The following is a 19,818-nucleotide window of genomic DNA, read 5'->3' as shown; positions in this document are numbered from 1 at the left end:
CTCCAGTGATCTGGGTGTGCGTGAGGGATGCCAGGGAACTAAGAGGGAGCAGAGGAGGGAGGGGACTAGGCTTGAGTAGCCAAAGCTGGTGTCTTTGAGTTTTATTGGGAAAGGGAGTAAGTCCATTGTAGTGTGGGAGGTTAGACCAGTAGAGCTAGTGCCTGCGAAATAAAATGCATTATCTGGCCTCTCTGGAGAGGTACTTAGTCTGCTCAGAAGAGCTGGGCTGAGGAGGAAGCCCATTGTCCCACTCTACGCCCCCCACCCTCACCCCATAGGTCAGTGTCATTGGCTCTGAGAACGCTGGGCTTGCGTGGGGGACAGACCCCCTCCCCTCTCTGCGCGTGCAGAGCGCCCATAGTGGTTGGCACCTGGCCCTGCAGGACCGTGTGAACCGCCCCGCACCGCGGGGTTTCCGTCTCTCTCCAGCATGCACTGGCGCGGCGCAGCCACCGGTCCGTCTGTTAGACCCGCCAGTCAGCCAGGGAACAGGGGCCCAGCCTCATCTCTCAGCCAGGCTGGCCAGGATGCCAATGAGATTGTCCAGCCCCAGCAAATAGCCGTCCTCACGATTGCCCTCCTCCCAGGGCCGCCTGTGGTCCAGGGTCTGGCCGTCCAGAAGGGGCGTGGTCTTGCCGAAGTCAATGAGCCACACACCGGCGCGATGGCAGTGATCGTGCACGAAGAGGAGTGAGCTGCCAATCACCTGCGAGCCCCACACCTCGATCAGGGTACAGCCCTTTCCCGGAGAAGCTCCCCACCCTATTCCTATGGTAGCCCTCACACACCACAGACCCTGCAACCCGGGCCTACCCTACGCCTCTTACCTCGTGCCTCCTAAAGAACTCAGATACCTCCAGGGTGTCCCGGATCTGCTGCAGGCGGTTCAGATACCTCCGCTAGAGAGGGTGGGATAAGACAGGAGAGCAAATTAATACTGAGTGAGCCTCTGCTAAGATTACAAGCCATTAATCCTGCTAGCTTGCCTCGGCAGGACGTGGGGAGCAAGGCACAGGCAGGAACCCACCCGGTGCGCAGCCCAGAATGGAAAGAAAACACCAATAAATGCTACAGTGCGAGTCACATAGGCGAGGGCACTAGACCGGAAGACTTAGAGACACTCCTCGGTTTCACGCTCCCCAACACCTCAGGGTTCTTAGGTTCAGACGCTCACCAGCACTTCGGCATCGCCTTGCACAAACTCTTCGAAGACGCGAATCACCTGCTCCCGGCTTCGCGTGGTCTTGAAGTCGGTGCTGCAGGAGCCGTCGGCTTTCTGAAGGAGGTGGAACGGAAGTGTCAGAGACCCTGTACCTCCCGAGAGACGATCAGGCTAGAGCAGTGACTGCCAGGGACAGAGGGACGGTTGCCAGCGGGTGCTCTTAGGGGTGGCAGTCAGCATGGAAGGCGGACACCGCGCAGTGGGGCCGGGACGGAGGAAGGGCGGGCTACTGCAAAGCAAAGTGGGCCTAGCTTACCTTGATGCCCTCGATGCGGAAGCCGAGCGTGGTGCTGGAGCTGATGCCTTCCCGCCACTGCATATAGCGCGGCTTGGTGACTGCGCGCTGCGCGTGCTCTTCCTCAGTGGGCGCCCCGGGGTCTACCGCCAGCATTTTCTTGTACATGTCCTTCCGCAGCTTGGGCCGCTCGCGAGCTTTGGTCAGCTCCTCTTCCAGGTAAGTCCTACCGAGGCGCAGGCAGCGGCGGGGCATGAGGGCGCGCCCCCGAACCCGGTCGAGCGCGGCTTTGTGCACACCACGCGGTAGAACGTTCATCCCTGCTCTGGGTCCCGCCCGGTCCCCTCCTAGCCCGGCAGGGCACGCATACCTGACTCCCATCTTGCAGTCAAGTACGCAAGGCCCATCGAAGCCGTCGAGCAGGTCCTGCAACTGCAGGTAGCTCTCGCCGTCGCGCTCCACCACGCCGTGGAAGGCCGGCACGCAGTCGCGCAGCGCGTCCGCCATGAGCCGCGCCAGGCAGTAGCGCTCCGGCTCTGAGCTGCGCTTCAGGATCAGCCCGCTGGTGCCCGCTGCCTTGAAGCTCCCTGCAGACTCGCACCAGTTAGAGCTTAGTCCCTTTCTCCCCACCCCACCGCACCCACCCACCCAACCTGCGCCTGCCCGGTGCTCACCCGTGTGCCCAGCCAGCTGCACCCAAGCATAGCGCTTCTTGAAAGGGCTCATGACGGGCAAATTCACCATGGTCCGGATCTTCTGCCAGTGGCTTTTCTAAAAGCAACACGGTCGCAGTCTCACGTTGGCGTCTTAACAGTGCCATAAGCTCTCCCTCCTCTGGAACAGGGGCTCGGTCCCGCCCCGCCCCACAAAACAAGCTGCTAGGGCCAGATGATTCATTAATTCACTCACTCAAGGGAAGTTTATTGTGTGCCTGTGTGGTAGGCACTGAGACAGATAATCAGCTTCTTGAATGCGCTGAAAAGAGCCCTGGACTTAGTGTCAGAGGCTCAGGTTTTTCACCTCAGTTCTGCCACTCCAAAGCTATGTGGGTAGGTTACTAAACTGTCTGTCCAGGTTTTAGAACTTTTGTGAGCATGAGAATCACCTGACGGTCACCCTTGTCAAAAATGCAGATTCTCAGGTCTGCGGGTAAATTCTGAGTAGGTCTTGGGTGAAACCAAAAATTTGCATTTCTACCACTGCCTCTGAGTTACTTTCTTCATCTGTAAAATGAGGAAATAACTACTCTCACTGGGTTGTTGTGAGTAGTAAATGGGGCTTGGGTGTGACAGGCTCCTTCCCAACCCCACCATTCCACAATAGTTTGGACTGAAGGCAATGCTAGACAAATACGGTTACTGTTTTATTCATTTGGGACCATCGGTTCCTCTCATTTAGAGACAAACCCAGAAACAAACCTTTACAAAGGCCCAGGGTTGGGAGGCCAGCCTGGCGGGGCCTGGAGAAAGAATGGCTTGGGACTCCCCAAGCCCCTCTTGATATCCCTGGATGCCACATCACTCCCCACCAGTTGGCAAGGCCCAGGGCACTCTTGGTCCTGATGTGAACTCAGGAAACTGAGCTTTGAAAATGAGATGCAGAGCTGAGAGCCTGTCATCTTAGATGAAACTGGGAGGGAAATGTAGGTTTTGGTGTATCTCTTGCCTCATGACCATTGCTTCTGGCCTCCACCTGGTGCGGAGAGCATCTCATACTCTGGACGTTTCCTCTTCCCACCCAGAACTCATCAGTTCTGTCCACCCTCTGAAGGTTTGCTCATCCAAATGGTGTGTCTGCTGCCTCCTCTCAGGGATGCCTGCCTTTTAAAGGAGTTATACCTGTGTGCCCTCACAGGGGGAGGACCCAGGAACCAAGCATCCCTGACCAGAGGGAGAGGGAGAACTGGGATAGTAGCCAAGCAGAGGGAAGCTGCTACTATAAAGCCCTTTCCCAGGCGGAGCAGATACGGGTTAGTGACAGAGCACTGGATGGGTAGTCAGCAGTTGGTTCCAGTCCTGGTTCTGTCACTAGCTGAGTGAACCCAAGTGAGAATTTCGTCTGTGTGAGCCTGTTTCTTCTGGGAGGACAGAGCTGCTGCCATAAGAGAGGCCACCATTTACTGACTGCCCATTGCACTCAGGCACTTAGCCTCCATTAGACAGCATTGTCCCGGCTTGCCTACTGAGTCCCTACATGGCACACTAGGGTGTGATCACATGTCCAATCCCCAAGGATCTGGAGGTGTATCCAGAAGTAGCCCACTAGAAGCATGACATCTCTTTCAAACTCCCTGTTTTACTCTTTAAATACACACAAGGTTTGCATTCTGCTGCATAATAAATCTAAGTTTTATTATAAAACTCTTCCACCTCCAAATCCTCAAGTAAAATTCCAGGAAGATGTATGTGCCATGTGTATTCAGTGGCACCATCCTATACCCTCTTCTCCCCCACATAATAATTTGAGAGTCATCATGGTGATGATGATGGCAATGAGGCACATGCACAGCGAGTGTATGACTGCAGCACTGCTGCCATTTTACAGGAGGAAATCACAGCTCAAAGAGAGAGGTTAGCATTTCCTCACTCCCTGCCCCACCCTCCCGGTCTCTGGGGGAAACTCCACCAGCTCAGCCTCCTCCCATGTTCCAGTCGCCTCAGCAGGCTCCAAAGTGCTACCACCCTGACTCCCTTTGGGGGTAAAATGGGACCCTGCGTGAGCTTTGTACAAGCTGAAGCAAGTTGCAGCCAAAAGGCAGTTTAAGGAAGTGTTTTGAGCTCTGAGGAAACACTGAGCTCTGCCTAGGGCTCCTCTCTATTGGCCAGACACCTTTATTTCTCTTCACCCAAACGACTGGGTTTAATGGTGGTGGGGACAGGGGAGCTTCAAGCAGCTTTAGGGGACTATTGGCAGACTTTGGGGGATGGTGGGATGAGAAAGGACTTAGTCAGAGGGTACATCTAGTGCTGTAGTCACCCCAATGAAAGAGGGAACCAGCTTTGGGTTAGGTGAGATAGGGAACATCCCTCCTTCTGGGATCACGTGGCAGCCAGCAGTGAGTGAAGCTGGAAGGTGGGCCTGGCAGAAGAGGATTTAGTACCTGCAGTCCTGGGCTACTGCCACTTGTTTGATGTGTGATAACACAGCATCGACTCCCAAGCTGAGGTAAATTGGGGTAATGACCCACTCTCTCCCCCTTGATCTTGTGCGGGTCCCATTAGCCAAGAGCAGCAGCAACAAAGGCTGGTTCCAGCCATGCAAGTTACAAAGGGCTTTCGTGCAAGCCCTCCACCAACTCAGGACGTTCATAGGATGGAATTTAGCTCCTTGCCAGTAATGGGTATGGTCAGATATGGAAGAAATTGATGGAATTGTCATGGCGCTCTCTGCCATCTCCCATCTTAGGAAGCTACCTCCCCCAGTGAACATAATGCATAGAAAGATGCATGTTTCCAAAAAGGCTCCTGGAGAATCATTCTGTAATGGGTGGGTGGGGATTTCGGCACATGAATAACAGCAGGGAAGATATTTTTGAGCAGGTAAGGCTTTTATTGTATGTATCAGAAAGCAGATTTATCATGTCACAGAGTGAAATCTTGCTAAAAAGAGGGCCAAAGCCCCACCCTCTGGCCCAGCCTACTCCCCACGGAATCCAGGAAACCAACGCACAGCCAGGGGCTACCCAGGCAAAAAGCCCAGGGGAGCTGACTGAGAGAGTCTCTGACAAAGTTACAGGAGGACCCTTTGATAAATCCTCACCCAGAGCTGGACAGGGAGCATCTGTCTCCCTGAAGCCCTGAAGACTTCTTATACCACACCAGACACTCAGTGTATCTTCTGCCAGAAATGGACCTTTGCCCTCTCTTTGGTACTCATCCCCATGCTTCCTAACTTCCACTCCCTACCCCCAGCTAGCCAGTCCCTGGCTGAAGCTCTCTACGAGCTGGATCCCCTCCCCATGTTCCCATTGTCCTCTCAAACTAGCACTCCCTGTGCTGGTGGGGGCGGGGGTAGCAATCAGTTTAAATTTATAAAATGATTTGCACTAAGGTATAAGTGACCCACGACTTTACCCTCTCAGGGGCATTTGCTTTTTAAAAAGGAAGTCTGTTAACCTAAATTCTGATCTATAATTAGTAAAAAGTGAAGTGTGGGAGTTCTGGGGCCAGGACCAGATGGCATCCAGGTCTCCTTACCCATCCCAGAGCACTGAAAGAAGAGAACCAAATGAACAGGAGCCAAACACCTTCTGTTCTATAGCAATACCCCAAAATTGTCTTAAGAGGCAGTCAAGGCCTAAAAATACAGTCATGCCACCTGCCCCTTGGGATAGGCCCCCAACTCCTCTCCTGGCCTGTCCGGGTTTTCTTGCTTGGGACTTTACTCTCTACCAGAGGAAAGGCCAGGGAAGGGAGGAGGCTGCCCAGTCCCAACTACCCTGGGAAGAGCCCAGCTTCAGTCTCTGGGCAGGCTGTGCCGGGCTCCTAGGAGCTGATGCGGAAGGACGGGTGTGCTGGGCAGAGACAAGACAGAGCCTCCCAGGGTCTCCCTGTGCACGGGGAGCTACTCCCATGATCTGTCCAGGCCCCAGTGTAACGGGCTGTCCAGCCGCCTCCCAACCACTGCCGCTGTACCCTTCTCTCAGGTGCATCCTCTACGGTCAGCCAGCAACGGGCCCTGCTTCCTGCCCGGGGAAGCCCTAAATGCAGCCTGGGCGGGAGCTCTGTGCCGCTCCCAGACCGGCCACGAGGCAAAGTCCGCTCCGGGCACTTCCACGAGGACGCTGGCGGCCTCTGTCAACAGCCTCTGGCTTATCTGCCGCCTCCGTGGCTGTTTGCCTTCGGGGAGGCCCCAGCGGGCGGGGGATTGGGAAAGCCTGAGAGACGCAGCCTTGGAGCTGGAAGGGCTCTTAGCGACCATCTGTTCCAGCTCCTGGCAGCACCGGAGGACCGGGAAGCCCAGGGTGGAGAGGCCAGCCGAAGCCGTCTAGCCGACTTATGCGACTGGTCCCGAAGTCCTGACCCCAGCCAGACTGCCTAAATTGCACTCAGGCTTGGGCGGGAAGAGGGAAGCTGGGGGTGCTGCCTTCGTGGCGCCCTTCCTCCTGCGCCCGCCTCTCAGCTGTCAGATTTGAGCGGAGGAGCGGGGGACCCAGAGCTACTGCTCCGGATTTTTGGAGGAGATGGGGAGGACCTCATTGTCCCACATTCCACCGCCTTGGAAATCCCTTGGCGGCACCAGCGCGCCTACAGGGGCTTGCACTACGGTTGCACTAGGATCGATCATGGGTCAGGGGTACCCTACCACCGGAGGAGGACAGAGGGACTCCCCGCACCCTACACCGAGTGGTAGGGTGTGTTCCTGCTCTATGAGACTTTTTTCTTTTTCTTCTTGTGTCACTTACAAACCATGCCGCCCTCTGGGTAATGTAAGTCTCAGGAGGTAACTGAAGTCACGGATTCACTGCAGGTCGTTATAGTGTTCCCCGACCTGGTCTGATCCGAGCGTGTGGCGGAGCCGTGGCTCAGCGGGCCACGCCCCTGTGTTATCCGCAAAGCGCCCAGGCCACCCGGCGCACGTCCGCGGCTCTCACCTTCGGGGCAGTCCGAGAGCCACCAGAGCCTGCGGGGCGCCCTTCGCCGCTCCCTCCGCTCCAGGGACACTTGCATAACGTGGATCTAGAGCAACTCCTTTGTGTAGACCGCGGGTAGTTAAAGTGTTTGGCCTTGGTTAAAATGAGGTGGACACAGCAGCTGATCTAGGAGCCGCACACCCCTAAGGCGCAGGCACCAAGAACGACTTCACCGCATCCCGGGCCTGGATTATCCGAGGGTCAAACCTGGCCCCGGAACATCCAAGATAACAGAGGCGGAAATGACAGGCTGATCCCGCCTTTTCAGCCTCAGTTTACTTCATCCCGGGCCATAATTAGGAGCAGTCAACCGGGGAAGGCTGACTTCTCTGCCAGAGCCCCCAGGCCCGCGCCCCTCCTTTCCCTGCGTCCACGCCTCGTGCGGGCGCAGGGAGCAGACGGCTGCAGCTCCGGAGCCGAGCCTGGAGCGCCGCTCCACTCCCACTCAGGAGAGGGAAACCGTGGCAACGGCGGGGGTGGGGCCGCGGCGCCGGCGAGGGGGCGGGGAAAGAGCGAGACTCGTGCGCCCCCCTCTCTCTCCCAGAGTTCGTGGGGCAAGGCCGAGCCCCTCCGCTCTCTCAGGCCCTACCTCGCAGCCAGCAAGTCGCGCTCCCCGCCACCCACCCCACCTGGTCCCCATGGCCGCTGGCAGACTCCTCCTCACTCTCCTTAGACGCCCGGGGTCCGGACGGCGGCCTGCCTGTGGAACCCAGGTGAAAACGGCCAAGACGAGAGGTCTGCCTGGAGCCTTCCTACGACCCCTATGCCCCTCCTAAACAGTGAGAACCGAACTCTCCGCAGAGGGAGCTTAGGACAAGAGCCGGCCCTCTGGAGCCCAAAGCTGGGGCTCCTGCGCGCAACCCCCGCGCCCGGCGCCGGCCCCGCCCCCGCGGCCCGTACCTGACCCGAGTCCTCGCTGGCTTCCAGCTGCACGTTGCCGCGGCTCCGGCTCTCGCTGTCACTCAGTAGGTCGTCCTCCGAGTCCTCGGGCAGCGACGAGGAGCCCGTAGAGGAGAGCGATGAGGTGGAGAGGCGGCGCGGCTGCTGCAGGTGGGACGAGCCCACGGTCGGGAGCCAGCCACCCTCTGATTCGGGCGGCCTGGGGCTGGCCGGGGGTACGTCCGGCTCCTCGGCCGTCACAGTCAGCTGCGGGATCACCGGGGCAGGAGGAGCTCGCGGAAGCCCGTTAGGAACCTGTCCCCCACGCCGCTTGGCCCCCCGGGCCCGGGGCTCCCCTGCAGCGGCGGCGGCAGCGACCGCGGCGCAGCGCGCCTCGAAGAGCAGACGCAGCTCCCCGACACTCCGGCGCGGAGCCCTCTCGAGCCCCGGGCTGCAGGGCCCCACGCCTCTCGGCCGCGCCATGCTCGCTGGGCCCCCGGGCAGGGTCATTCCCTAGCGCAAGAGCCGCAGCGGAGCCCACCAGCCCGCGGCGCGGCGGGGACTGGAGACGCTCAGAGCCCCCGGCGCAAGCCTGCCCCGAGGCGGAGCCTGCGCAGCCGCCCGCCCGCGCCCCGCCTCGGCCGCGCCCCCTGCCCACTCCTTTCACTTTCAGAGAAAGCGCGGGCCTCCCAGGGGACTGGCCGGGAAGAGAAGACTCCCTGGTACTCCTCCGGGTGACCGGGAAGCCCAGTTCCTGTGGACAGAAAACCGGAGCCTGGCCCTCGCGGCCTCTCTGTGCCCGCCCTCGAGGAGACGGGGGGGCGGGGCGGGGAGGGCCGCTCCGCTCCCCGGCTCTGCTGCCCGCCGCGGCTTCGGAGCTGTGCAGGACTGCTCCCCCAGGCTCCCAGGCCGCAGGCCCCGCCGGGAAGGGCTCGGTGTTGCTCTTGCTCTCCCACCCAATCCCTCGGGTTCCTTTCCGCGTTCCATCCACCCTGCGTCAAGTCTTCCAGGTCTCCGGGGCTTTTCTCCGCCCGGGGCCCCTTCAGTACAGAGTTCAAAGCCATTGGCTTCCAAAAAGACCTCACCCCAGGGCGTGCGCCCAAGTAGGGACTCAGTCCCAAGAACGGGCTGAGGCTTCTCCCCCCAAAACTCCCCACATCCCGGCGGGCAGAGAACAAGATCGAGGGGCGGGGCCTGGATCTACCCACGCGTCCTGGCGGAGTCCTGGGCAGCGTCCCCGACTGCTGGCTGGCGGCGACTGAGCCCTTCCTCCTGGCCTTTCGGAGTTCTTGGCTTGGAGTCTGCTGTGTGAACTCTAAGCAAGTCATCTCACCCTCTTGAACTGCTGATTCTCCCCCTCGGCGTTGTTGTTCACCTCACAGGATTGCTGTGGGAAAAAAATATATGAAATCTTTAAAACGTTAGGATAGTTTTAGTGTGAATGATAGAGCTAGGCTCAGGTTCGCCTCTACATGTGATTTTTGGCAGTCTTCTCACCTTTCCCAGTGCTCTTTCCTCCCTTGTAAACTTAGGAAAACTTCACCTGACCGACAGAGCTGTGGCTGTGATGCTGGACAGAGGGCGCAGATGTTGGTGAGGTGTTTCATACATAGTGGTGCGCTCATCCGTGGTATTGTCGTGGTGGGGCTTTGGCAGCTTCACATGGTTAGCGAGCAGTTGAACTGCAAGGCTGCTTTGAGTAGAAGTCAATATTCACAGCATTTCCTGTCTTCCGCAAATGCCAGCACTGAGGATCCCTCACCAGGGCCCTGGGATTGTTGGGGACCCTGTGGGGAGAATGTCCCTAGAAGGATTGCCTCTGGTGCTGATAAAAGCCAAAAAGAGGAGTTTCGTTCCCTTTCTCCCTTCAGCCATGATTCAAGGATGACCCAGGAAGAGAGAAAAGGAGAATTTGGAGAGAGAACAGGAATCTTCCACAAAGAAAAAAAGAGAAGCTCCTGGGGGAATTGATGAAAAAAATAAAAAGGTGGAGGGAAGAGTGGGTGTGGGAAGAAACTGAGGTGATGGAGGAGTGAGACAAACAAGGAAATACAGGAGTTTGATACTTGAGTCCTCTATAGAGAAACTGGGAAATCACCTGGCTACCTTCTCTGGGGTACAGAATGTGGAAGAGCCCGCAGGTCTGTGAGAGGGGCGCACTTTAGAACTTGGCCGCCCGGAAACGCTCAGGTCTTTTTTCACTCCCTTCTCTCCCTCCTTCGGAGCTTCCCTGGTCTGTAGGGGCACTAGTACTGTCCTCAGGGTGGGTGCTGGGGGCAAACCAGGGTGGGGACAGTCAGCAAAGACCTACCAGAGCTGTAAAGGTAGGGAGGGAAATGAGAGGAAACAGCTGTGTGTCACTCAATGCATGGCCACTGGTGGTGGCACGACAGGCCAGGAGCCAGGGCTCTCTCCTGGCTGCCAAGAGGAAACTCAGGGACAATTTCATTTCTTCTTGTATCATGCACTTGCCCAAAGGCCAGTGACCAGAGAAGAGCTCTTTTCCATACCAGCCGAGGTAAATTTCACTGGTAAGGTAAGGAAAACCCTGGGAATAGGTACCGAAGTGAGAGCTAATTTCATAGACTTTTATAGTGGGAAGGGCCTTTAGATACATCCTACCCTCCCCACTAAAAATACAAGAGAAGTAACAGAGAGGTGAAGGCACTTGCACAAGGCCACACAGTTAATTGGTAGAAAAGCCAGAGTGAGTACTGGCAAGGTCCCCTGACTTCTATTCCTGTGCCAAGTTCACTTTCTTTTATTCACATCTTGTAGTTCAGTCCCTAGTTCTTATGAGTGAATGTAGAGTCTACCTCCACCTACCACAGGTGGAAAACATAAGGGCACACACTGGAGCAAGGGGTCCCACTATAGTTGTGGGACAAGGTCAAGGGGCTCTCATGTCCTCTTAATCAAGCCAGGAACGACCTTTCAAATCCTGGAATCCTGTTCTTTGTGCCTCGGTTTTCCCTAGTCCTTGAGGCTGTAAGAGAAGGGATATGGACAAAATCAACTGACTACTATGGCCTCTTGGGTACTGCAAAAAGTGGGGAAACAGGGACATAGAAGAATGTTTCAAGGTTTTGATGGTCATTAGGTGGCTTATCTGAGACAGGCTGTGAGAGTCCCTTGTTCACAAGGCCAACTGCATGTCTGAGGAAAGAAACTGATCTTTCTTGTGGCATCCCAGGTCACTAGAAGCCTTCATTGCCTTCAGGATTTATGAAAGGAGGGGGCTAGAAAGTGGGGTCAGGTGAGGGTCTTCTGGGTGCCTGATTTTATTCTGCAGCTCCTGCATTTAGCTCTGCCCCTTCTCTATCCCACCCCCAGGGCAGCACAGTCGCCCCAGGGACAGGACCAAGTTCTCCGTTCACAGCTTCCCAAGACCTTAGGCAAGGCTTCTCACTTAGGAGAGAGAGGATGGAGCACAGCCCTTAATCTGTGCTCCTGAATGGGCTCCCTGTTGCTTTGAGAGGACTTGAAGACCTCTCTGGAGAGAAGAGACTCTATTGGGTGTTTGTGTAGGGGGTGGGGAGATGTGCCTGGGGGACTGGTGACAAAAGGTCCTATAGACCAGGTGATACAGGGTCTCATTCTAGTCAACAATTCCTGACATGCTCTGTGGGGCTTGGTGTCCTCCAATGGACTTTCTGACCCCAAGATTCCAGTGTTCTGTGACAATACCTGTGATTCATTCATTCATTCACAGAGCAAACTTCCACTGAGCAGCTGCTATGAACCAGGCATTGTGCCAGATGAAAGAGATATGGAATGAGTAGCTCTTATGATGATGACCCCCCTCCTTAATTGAAGTGGTGGTGTATCATGTACGTGTCTTCTGGAAGGAAATCAGAAAGGACCCAACCATTAACAGGCCCCAGGATGCTGCGTGGCTATATTAACTGTTTGCACAGGACTATCAGTGAGATCCTAGTCTTTCAGCTGCTTCATGCACCTAAACCATTCCCCAGCCCTGGCCAGTCTGATGCCTACTCTGCCCAGAGCATTCTAGAGAGGGCTGGCCGGAGCAGGGCCTAATGGAAACTTGATGGGAAGGGTTGGAAGTCTCCTCCTCCTGGGAAAAGGAGTGCCTGGCGGTCTTCACCTGAAAACCTCAGACACTCTTCCTTGCGTCTGGGCTCCTCCTCCTCCCCATGCACTCTCTGACTCCACAATTGATAGATTTTGTGGGAATTTCCTGAGATTGGGGGCTGGATAGTTTAGCAGGGCTTGGTACCTAGCAACTTCACTGAGTCTCCAACTGAACCATTCTTGTCTAAAGCAAACAAAATGTGTCACCACGCCTGTGTATGCACAATAAGAACATTTTCTCTTCTGACACACTTCAGAAACAAGGTTTCTCATCCCTCCCAGGAGTCTGTGTTCCTGTGGTTTTCCTGCCTCGTCTCTCCAGAATTTAGAAGCGCAGACTCTCTCCCAGTGGCCAAGTGCAGGCAGAGGGGACCAGGAGCCTCAGAGGTCAGGGTCTGGGTGGGGGTGGGAGCGCTTAAGGGAACTGCTCTAAAGAACGCCCGCAGTGCAGTCGGCCTCTGTCCCCAGTGCCCCCACCACAGCAAGTTCTCGAATCCTGGGCCCCTCGCCTGATTCCCTTTGTGATCTGTCAGCGTGACCTCCATCCCAGCTGTGTGGCGACGGAGTCCACAGAGCATCTGGAGGCCAGGCGTAACCAGGAGCCTCTGGGAAGCTGAGTACAGGCCCGGGTCCGGGTGTGCTACTGCCTGCTCCACCTCGGCGTCGGCCGCAGGGGCGCCTCGAGCCACGCACGGGGAGAGCTGCTGACAGCTGGGGCCCCAGCTCCCAACTCCGGGAAGTCGCCGGGCCGCGTGCCCCGCCGGGCCCAGGCCTGGAGACGCGCGCGTTCGCGTGCTGGCAGCCCGGCAGCCTCCTGGCAGGGCGCTCGGACCGGGGCTCCACGAACCGAGGCCAAGGATGTAGACTTGACGGGGCCCGTAGCGGAGAGCGGGCCTCGCTTCCGTCTGCTGCAGCCGCGTGTCTCTCGCACGGCCTTGGGTCGAACTCCAAGGACTGGCAGCCTGTGCTTCTACTGTGGGCGGTGCCCGCAATGCGGGTCTCCTTCCGGTGTCCCTGCGGTCTGGGGACAGGCTGCTGGGGAAGCTGGGGTCGAACGCCGTCAGCTTGCCGCCCTCGCTCCCCTCCGCCAACATGCATTGGGTGTTAACTGCCAGGCGGCGCTGGGTGCTGGGGATTCGGAGAGAAATGGCGGCAGACACAAGCTTCCAGGGTCCTAGTGGAGATACACAAGGAATAAGTGCAGAGTGGTGAGTGCCAGCGCCCAGGGGGAGCGGGTGGGAGATGCTCCCCAAACCCCAGAGGGATCACAGGAGGCTTCCCGGAGGAGGTGACCTTTTGGTTGAGGGCTTAAGGCTGAAGTGAGTTCTCCAGGGAAAATTGTTGGAGGTAGACCCTTGCATCCCAGGCAGGTGAATGTGTATGTGGCCCAGCAAGATGAGGTCTCAGCAGGAGCTTAGCAAAGCAGGGTCATCCACAGCTGGAAGAGAAAATAAAAGGATCTGATACTCTCAAGATAGATATCATGGAAAAGATCAGATATTTGTACTTCACACATTTTTTTCTAGTTTGCTATTCGTTTTATGTTTTAAATTACTCTTGGTGGTGCAGGGGTAAGTCAGGCCTCACAATCTTTCTGAGCCTGCTGGGGCCTTGGGGAGGGGGCAGCCTTCAGAGCCATTGAGGACTAGAATCGGACAATGCTTTCAGACCAGCCATCTGCAAAGGGAATGTATGTTGAGGGGCTGGAGAGAAGAGCAGCTGCAAGGGCAGGCTAAATGACAGCTCTCCTTTTCTGGCTGATTCTCCAGGCTAGCCCCAGCACCCACCAGGAAGAACTTCAACTTGGAGGTGGAGTTCCTTGGCCCCCTGAGGTGGGGGTTGCCAGGAGTTTCTGGGAAAAGCACTTCAGCTTCTGCCCCTCTGCAGCTGGGGCTGCTCTCCTATGGCTTCTGCCCCTTCACTCACCCTGCTGCCCATTCCATCCCCACCCGTGCCACTCTGCCTAGTCTCCCTTCCAAAGCCCAGCAGCCTCTGCTCTCATTAACTGCATTTATTGAATCGCTACTGGATAAAGGAATACTTATCTTTAACATGATCCTGACAGATCTTACCTTAAAGATAGGGAACTTGTGGCTCAGAGGAATTAACTAGCTCAGTCCTTGGTACTAAGTAGCAGAGCTGGTATATGAACCCTGCACTGAGCCCTCATGCCTTGTGGCTCTCCACTCTCCCTGGGGTCCACAGCACCACCGGCAAGCCCTAATCCTGCCAGTGTTGCAGTGGCTAAGCTCCTATGGAGACCCAAGAAACTCTACCTCCAGTCCCACTCAGCAGGCACTGGGACTGGCTTGGAGAACCTTACAGAGAAGGTAGGCTACTGGCGGGCCCTCCCTTAATACCGCTGTTCCCTCCAGCCCAACACCATTCCTTCCCAAGGGAGCTCAGCAAGTCATGTAAAAATCCAAGCTGTGGGTAGATGGTTGCACCGCTCCTTAGAGCTGCTGGATACTACCACCCAGGATAACCCAAGGAAAGCCCCCTGTACCCCAACTCCAGAAGATACAGTGGGCCTACTTTGCACCCCCATTCACCCCCCCGCAGGAGGCTGCAACCACAGCACAGGGCTTGGGAGGTAAATGGACTGGGCTGTTCTTTGCCCAGAATCCCTCTTCTCTAGGCCCAGGGAGCACACTGCTCCCAACAGTCAGGTAGTGGGATAGCGAGTGGGAGACAACCTCACTGGACCAGTTGCTGAGTGAGCCCCAGGGACCCACCTCTTCTAACACCAGACAGGCTTGGACTGGCCTCCTACCTTGTGATTGTTACCTCCCATCTTCCAGCTCTAAAGGCGGGTAGATATCCAGAATCTTACTTCCTAGCTAAAAGATAGTCAGAAAGATTTAAAACACAGCCTCCAGCAGTGGGGGTGCAAAACCCTTACAGGTCTTCCCAACTTGGGAGCACAATGGAGATACCAGTATTTCCTCCATAGCTACCCTCACCTCAACTGGTTTCCCCAGTCATGATAGGCAGAAAAATGGGATAGCAAAGGAACTGTGCATAGGCCAACTGAAGCTGGAAGGACATGACTCTCACTAGGGTTAGGCAGTGTATCAGGAGCCTACCTATGGGCCTGTTAAAGCTTGTTGGTGTCTTCCAAGGTAGGAAGTAAACTAGGGCAATTAGAAGTCACCTCTGCTCTAGACAACTACCATACTAGAGACGTTTCTGGAGGAATTAGGCTGCTGAAAACAGCCACTTTCACTTTTGAGGGTATGAGGTTTAGAGAAGAAGAAAAAAGCAAGAGAGGCTCTCTTGGACTTTCAAAATACGACTTTCAGAGTTGCCACTCAGGATGCAATCCTTGAACTAAATCTTACCTCTTTGTTAAAACAGGGCATAAAGTTTATTTACAAATATACCTCTATAGTTTGAGTGACAGGTCAGAACTTCATGGAAACAAAGAAAACAAAAGCAGTTTTCTTGAAGGGAAGTTGCAGACAGCAGACTTTCCCTGCACCTGTCAGAGCAAGACAGACAGGAGACCTATACATTATACTAGGCACATGGACATTGGCCTTTTTGCTTCTTGGAAGAAAGTGAAAATATTTAACAATCTTGGGTGCTGCACCCTTCAACACTGAAACCACACTGGGGTCGGGGGACAGGGGGGAATGCTGCAGTATTCCCCAGCATGAGAAATACTGCAAGCCACCAAGAACCCCAGCTGGTGGTGGACAAAGCCAGTCTTACACCTGGTCAAGATCTCGGTCCAGAGGTCATGCCTCAGCTAAGACTAAACACAGGCCCTCAGTCTTGAGTCCTTTCACCAAGTAGGCTGGCTACTCAGGGGGTAAGCTGGTTGTGGCTTTTCTCTTTGCTGTGTTTTGGCACCTCAGAAGGAAAGTCTCAGCAGCTGCCTGTGGGGAGGTGGTGGCAAAGTGGCTACAGTGTGATGCAGTTTTAATAAAAATTTTATTACACAGCCATAATGTAATCGACACTTCTCCAAATCCAAATGATACTAAATACAGATCTACACGGTGGATCAGAATGACTCCAGCAAATTATATGGATTCTATAATTCCATGTCTTTTAAAACCAGAAAGAAAAAAAGTCCAAGTTCGTCGTGACAGGAGAGGTCCCAGCAGCCTCCAGGACTCTGCCAGAGTCCAAGGCAATGTTTAACAGTCTGTGGTTCCACATTTACACAATCATCTATAAAGGGTTTCAGTCAATGGACTATTCAAGTATATATGATTTTAATAAGTCCATCACCACTCTTTTGCCCAACAGAACTGTCACAGCTACTACATAGCTATGTTACAGTCATATTTATCAATTTTACAGTCACAATACTTTTAAAAACCCATCCATTGCTGTTTTAAAATAAAAAAGTATAAACTAAGTTAAAGCAACACTGAGACTCTACTAAACCCAGAAGAGTTACCATGTTCATTTTTATGTTTGAATACAACTTAATTCCATGATTTTCCATCATCCCACTTCCTTACAGAAAAGTAGGATGAAGAAGTACAAAGCAGAGCTTCTAAATTCCTCTCCCTCTTGTGGGAATCAGCAGCTCTCAGCTGTTTCTTTAGCTTAGTTCTTGGTATATATAGTCAGCTGTACTTTGTTCTGAAAAGATTTGTTAAATGCCACTTTTATTTACACTTGGAGCTTTACACCTGAGAATGATTATCAAGCAGTCAGCTTATCTCTTTTCAAACATTTCATAAAGACATACACTTCTTTGCTGGCTTCACCCTAGTTGCACAATATATATGCTTACCATATATGTATGGATACACACACACAGAACTGCACATGCTTGTAACATCTGCAACCTAAATCATTTTGTGTTCTCTCCAAATTCATGTTGAATACTTTCTCTTAAAAACAAAACAGAATCACTAGGAAGAGACAAGTACATGGGGTGGGAAAAAGAGACACTACGTTCAGCCAAGAAGCTGTGGGCTGTACCCACGGGATGGGCAAGACACCTGCCCTGCATCCCTGGTACCTAGCCGTGGGCTTCCCACCCACCTGCAAGGACACAGCCTACAGGGCAGGGGCCAAACTGGGGAGTTTTCTGTAAGGCGGGCAGGGGATGGGGAAGTTACACAGCTACAGCAGTCAGGCCTGTTTAGTAAGAAGAATCACATTTAATGAGTTTCTTTCTTGCAGTTTCAGATGCTCAAGTACAGTTAAAAAAAATCTGAAACAGCTATAGATCCATGACAGATACAAAGAGTACTGCATTTTTTAAAAATGATAAAAAAAATCCACACTTACAGATACACACACACACACACACACACACACATGCTCACTCACACTCTCTCTCTCTCTCAAGTAGCCCACCCCCCCGCCCAATGTACACTTTTTGGAAACTAAATTGGTTTTGAAAATGGCTCTTCCATAGAGATGGAAGGAAAAGATGGGAAGAGAGGAAGGAGGACTGCAGGTGCCCAGCCCCCACTCCCTCCACAGGGGTCAGGTGCCCAACGTTCAATGGTCAGGTCCCGAGGCAGTCCGGGGAGACCACCCATGCTGCTCTCGCCACCGGGGCTCCAGCAAGGATCCCAGCTCCACGGTAATACTGCATGCGTGCAGAGTGGCCAATGAACTGCGCTGGTTTAAGACAGATAAAAGGGCAAACACAAATCTAAAGACATGGATAAGCCCAAGAGAACCCAAGTCCACATGGGGTGAGGCCTGGGGGTTGGTGGGAGATGGTGCAGACAAGGGAGGTCTATACAGCAAATGGTTTATATTACAGATGACTGGCAGTTTAGAGTCTCTTTCCAGTTCCACTGCTGCTCCAGCCCAAAAAGGGCAAATAAAAGGAAAAGAGGAAGGGCAGGACACCATGATGGGGCATGCAGGGTCAGAAGCAGCAGGCTGGTGCGATCAAATAAGCCCTCGTCGTTTTTTGTAGTCTTCCAAGTTCAGAGATCTCCTGGGCGCCCCATCCTTGGCTGGTGGAGCTTTGGAGGTGATGGCCAAAGCTTTTGATTCTATGGGAAAGAAGAGCAAATCAGCATCTGAGGTACCTACAAACTTCTCTGAATCTCATGCTTCATGGCTTTAGGTGGCCATCCTGTCTGTCCCTGTTCTCTCTCAAAACACACCAGCAGCCTGTCTTCCTGTGGCCTCTATAAATAGTGATAAGCAGATGCCCTCCTCTCTTCTGTGGTGTCAGGCCTCCCCGCAGGGGAAGAACGCCATGGAGCCACCTGGTCCTTCGCCATCACCACTACCCACCCTCACCTACCTGAGCTGGGAACTTGTAAATCAATCTTCACATCAAAATCATGTACTTTGAACAAGTCTTCTGAGAGGTCACTGGCTGACTTAGAATTCAAATCTTTATCCTTTCCTTGACCCTGCAATGTGAAGAGAAAAACTAATTATAAAAGCATAAATTACAAAAATTACAAGAAGCACCAGTACTGGTAAAAACGTTCTTGCTCAAGTTCATTAGATTTCCCTCCTAAGGCCTTTTCCCAATTTCCTTCTCTCAGAGGACAGGAGAGGCTGCAAAGAGGTTTACTTTCTGAAGCCTAAGAGGAGAGGGAAGGCTCTTGTCTGCTGTATGAGGGTCGACAGGGTGGGCTTAAGACAACAAGCCGCTGTCTGACCCAAGATTTCTGGAATTCCTGGGGCATTTTGGGTTCCACAGGAAAAGACCTAACTCAGGCAGAACACTGCTTCTAAATGGGCAGTTTCTCTCAGTTTAACATTTTGGTTTTCAAGGAGTTACACTTTTATAATCATCTGATTTTTACATGTCACCTGCTCCTCCTAATTATCCTGTGAGGTAGGCACGGTACAGAGCATTATCCCCATTTTACATGTGAGAAAATGTGGACAGAGGGCTGGATGTCAGCTGCCCTAAAGCTGCAGTCAAGGCCTCAGTTTAGTGGCATTGGGTTTAGAATTTAGGTCTTCTGACCAAAATCCAGCAGCTGTTTACTACATTTGTAAACAAATAGGATGGTGAAAGAACTGCAAGTGGGACTCCATGATCCTTCAGGCGGGAAAGAAAAGAATCAAGCCCAAACTAGGCAAGGTTCGTGTTCTGCTGTATGGACCAGCAGCCCAGCCCCAGGGGGCCACAGGGAGGCGTTACACTTGCCTTGCTCATTTCCTTTGGAGCATCTGGTAACACTCCGGAACCATATTTTGCGTTCAGCTGGGCCAAGATGGCAGCTTGTACAGCTGGGTCTCTGGACTGAGTGAGAAAATAAGGTATATTAGAGATTGTTCAACACTCAAGCAATCCTACTGCCAGGTTCATTTCTATCTACCACTAATGTCACAAGCACCACAGGGGACCCATCAGCCGCTCGGTGGGGCTTCCCTCAAAGAGCAAAGAAAGGCAATGAAAAGCTCTGAGACTAAGTCCAGCCCAGCCCACATACTCCTAGTGCCTGCTGCAGGGGTAAATCCACCCTGGCACTGGGCAGTTAGTCCATAGGTTTCTACAAATCCATGCCAGGTTTTCCCTACCTGTATGTCCTACAGCAAGATAAAAAAGGAAGCATCCAGACCCAAGAGTTTGAGGCAAGCAAATCCCACTAAGACAACATTATTTTTAACTTCGTTATTAATCTCCTAATGGAATTCATTTTATGTCCCAGAATCTAGGTCCTGACGAGGAACGTCCTCTTTAGGCACTCACATTAGAAACGATGGTAGGTTTGCACTGCCGCCTGGTAAAGGGATCCATCTGTTGGTTTTTCATGTTGTGACTTTCAGCCTGAAACAGAGAGCACATTACAGAACTGT

General features: G+C 53.8%; 2 protein-coding genes across 3 annotated transcripts in view; both read right to left on the bottom strand.

Moving 5' to 3' along the window:
* Positions 1-92: 92 nt before the first annotated feature.
* ITPKA (inositol-trisphosphate 3-kinase A) lies at positions 93-8,488 on the bottom strand. 2 transcript variants are annotated; one of them, XM_036923796.2, is made up of 8 exons: positions 7,990-8,488; positions 7,051-7,182; positions 2,132-2,228; positions 1,828-2,044; positions 1,479-1,683; positions 1,175-1,276; positions 828-899; positions 93-706 (listed from the first exon to the last, which is right to left on the bottom strand). In XM_036923796.2, the coding sequence occupies exons 1-8, from the start codon at positions 8,476-8,478 to the stop codon at positions 503-505; spliced, it is 1,518 nt and encodes a 505-aa protein (XP_036779691.2). In that variant the 5' UTR covers positions 8,479-8,488; the 3' UTR covers positions 93-502. The 2 variants fall into 2 exon arrangements, with proteins under 2 accessions (XP_036779691.2, XP_036779692.1); XM_036923797.2 differs by lacking the exon at positions 7,051-7,182 and having other exon boundaries at positions 96-706.
* Positions 8,489-15,980: 7,492 nt separating this feature from the next.
* Positions 15,981-19,818, bottom strand: part of RTF1 (RTF1 homolog, Paf1/RNA polymerase II complex component) — a 53,966-nt gene continuing 50,128 nt past the window's right edge. The window contains exons 15-18 of the mRNA XM_036923798.2: positions 19,712-19,789; positions 19,166-19,261; positions 18,302-18,413; positions 15,981-18,044 (exon numbers count right to left, since the gene is read on the bottom strand). Coding sequence (XP_036779693.1) covers positions 17,938-18,044; positions 18,302-18,413; positions 19,166-19,261; positions 19,712-19,789 — 393 coding nt within the window. The 3' untranslated portion in view covers positions 15,981-17,937. The remainder of the gene's footprint in view (positions 18,045-18,301; positions 18,414-19,165; positions 19,262-19,711; positions 19,790-19,818) is intronic.

Source organism: Manis pentadactyla, chromosome 11, assembly GCF_030020395.1.
Source record: "Manis pentadactyla isolate mManPen7 chromosome 11, mManPen7.hap1, whole genome shotgun sequence".
NCBI lineage: Eukaryota > Metazoa > Chordata > Mammalia > Pholidota > Manidae > Manis > Manis pentadactyla.
The sequence above is the reverse complement of the archived record's forward strand: the minus strand, read 5'-3'. Positions and strand labels throughout refer to the sequence as shown.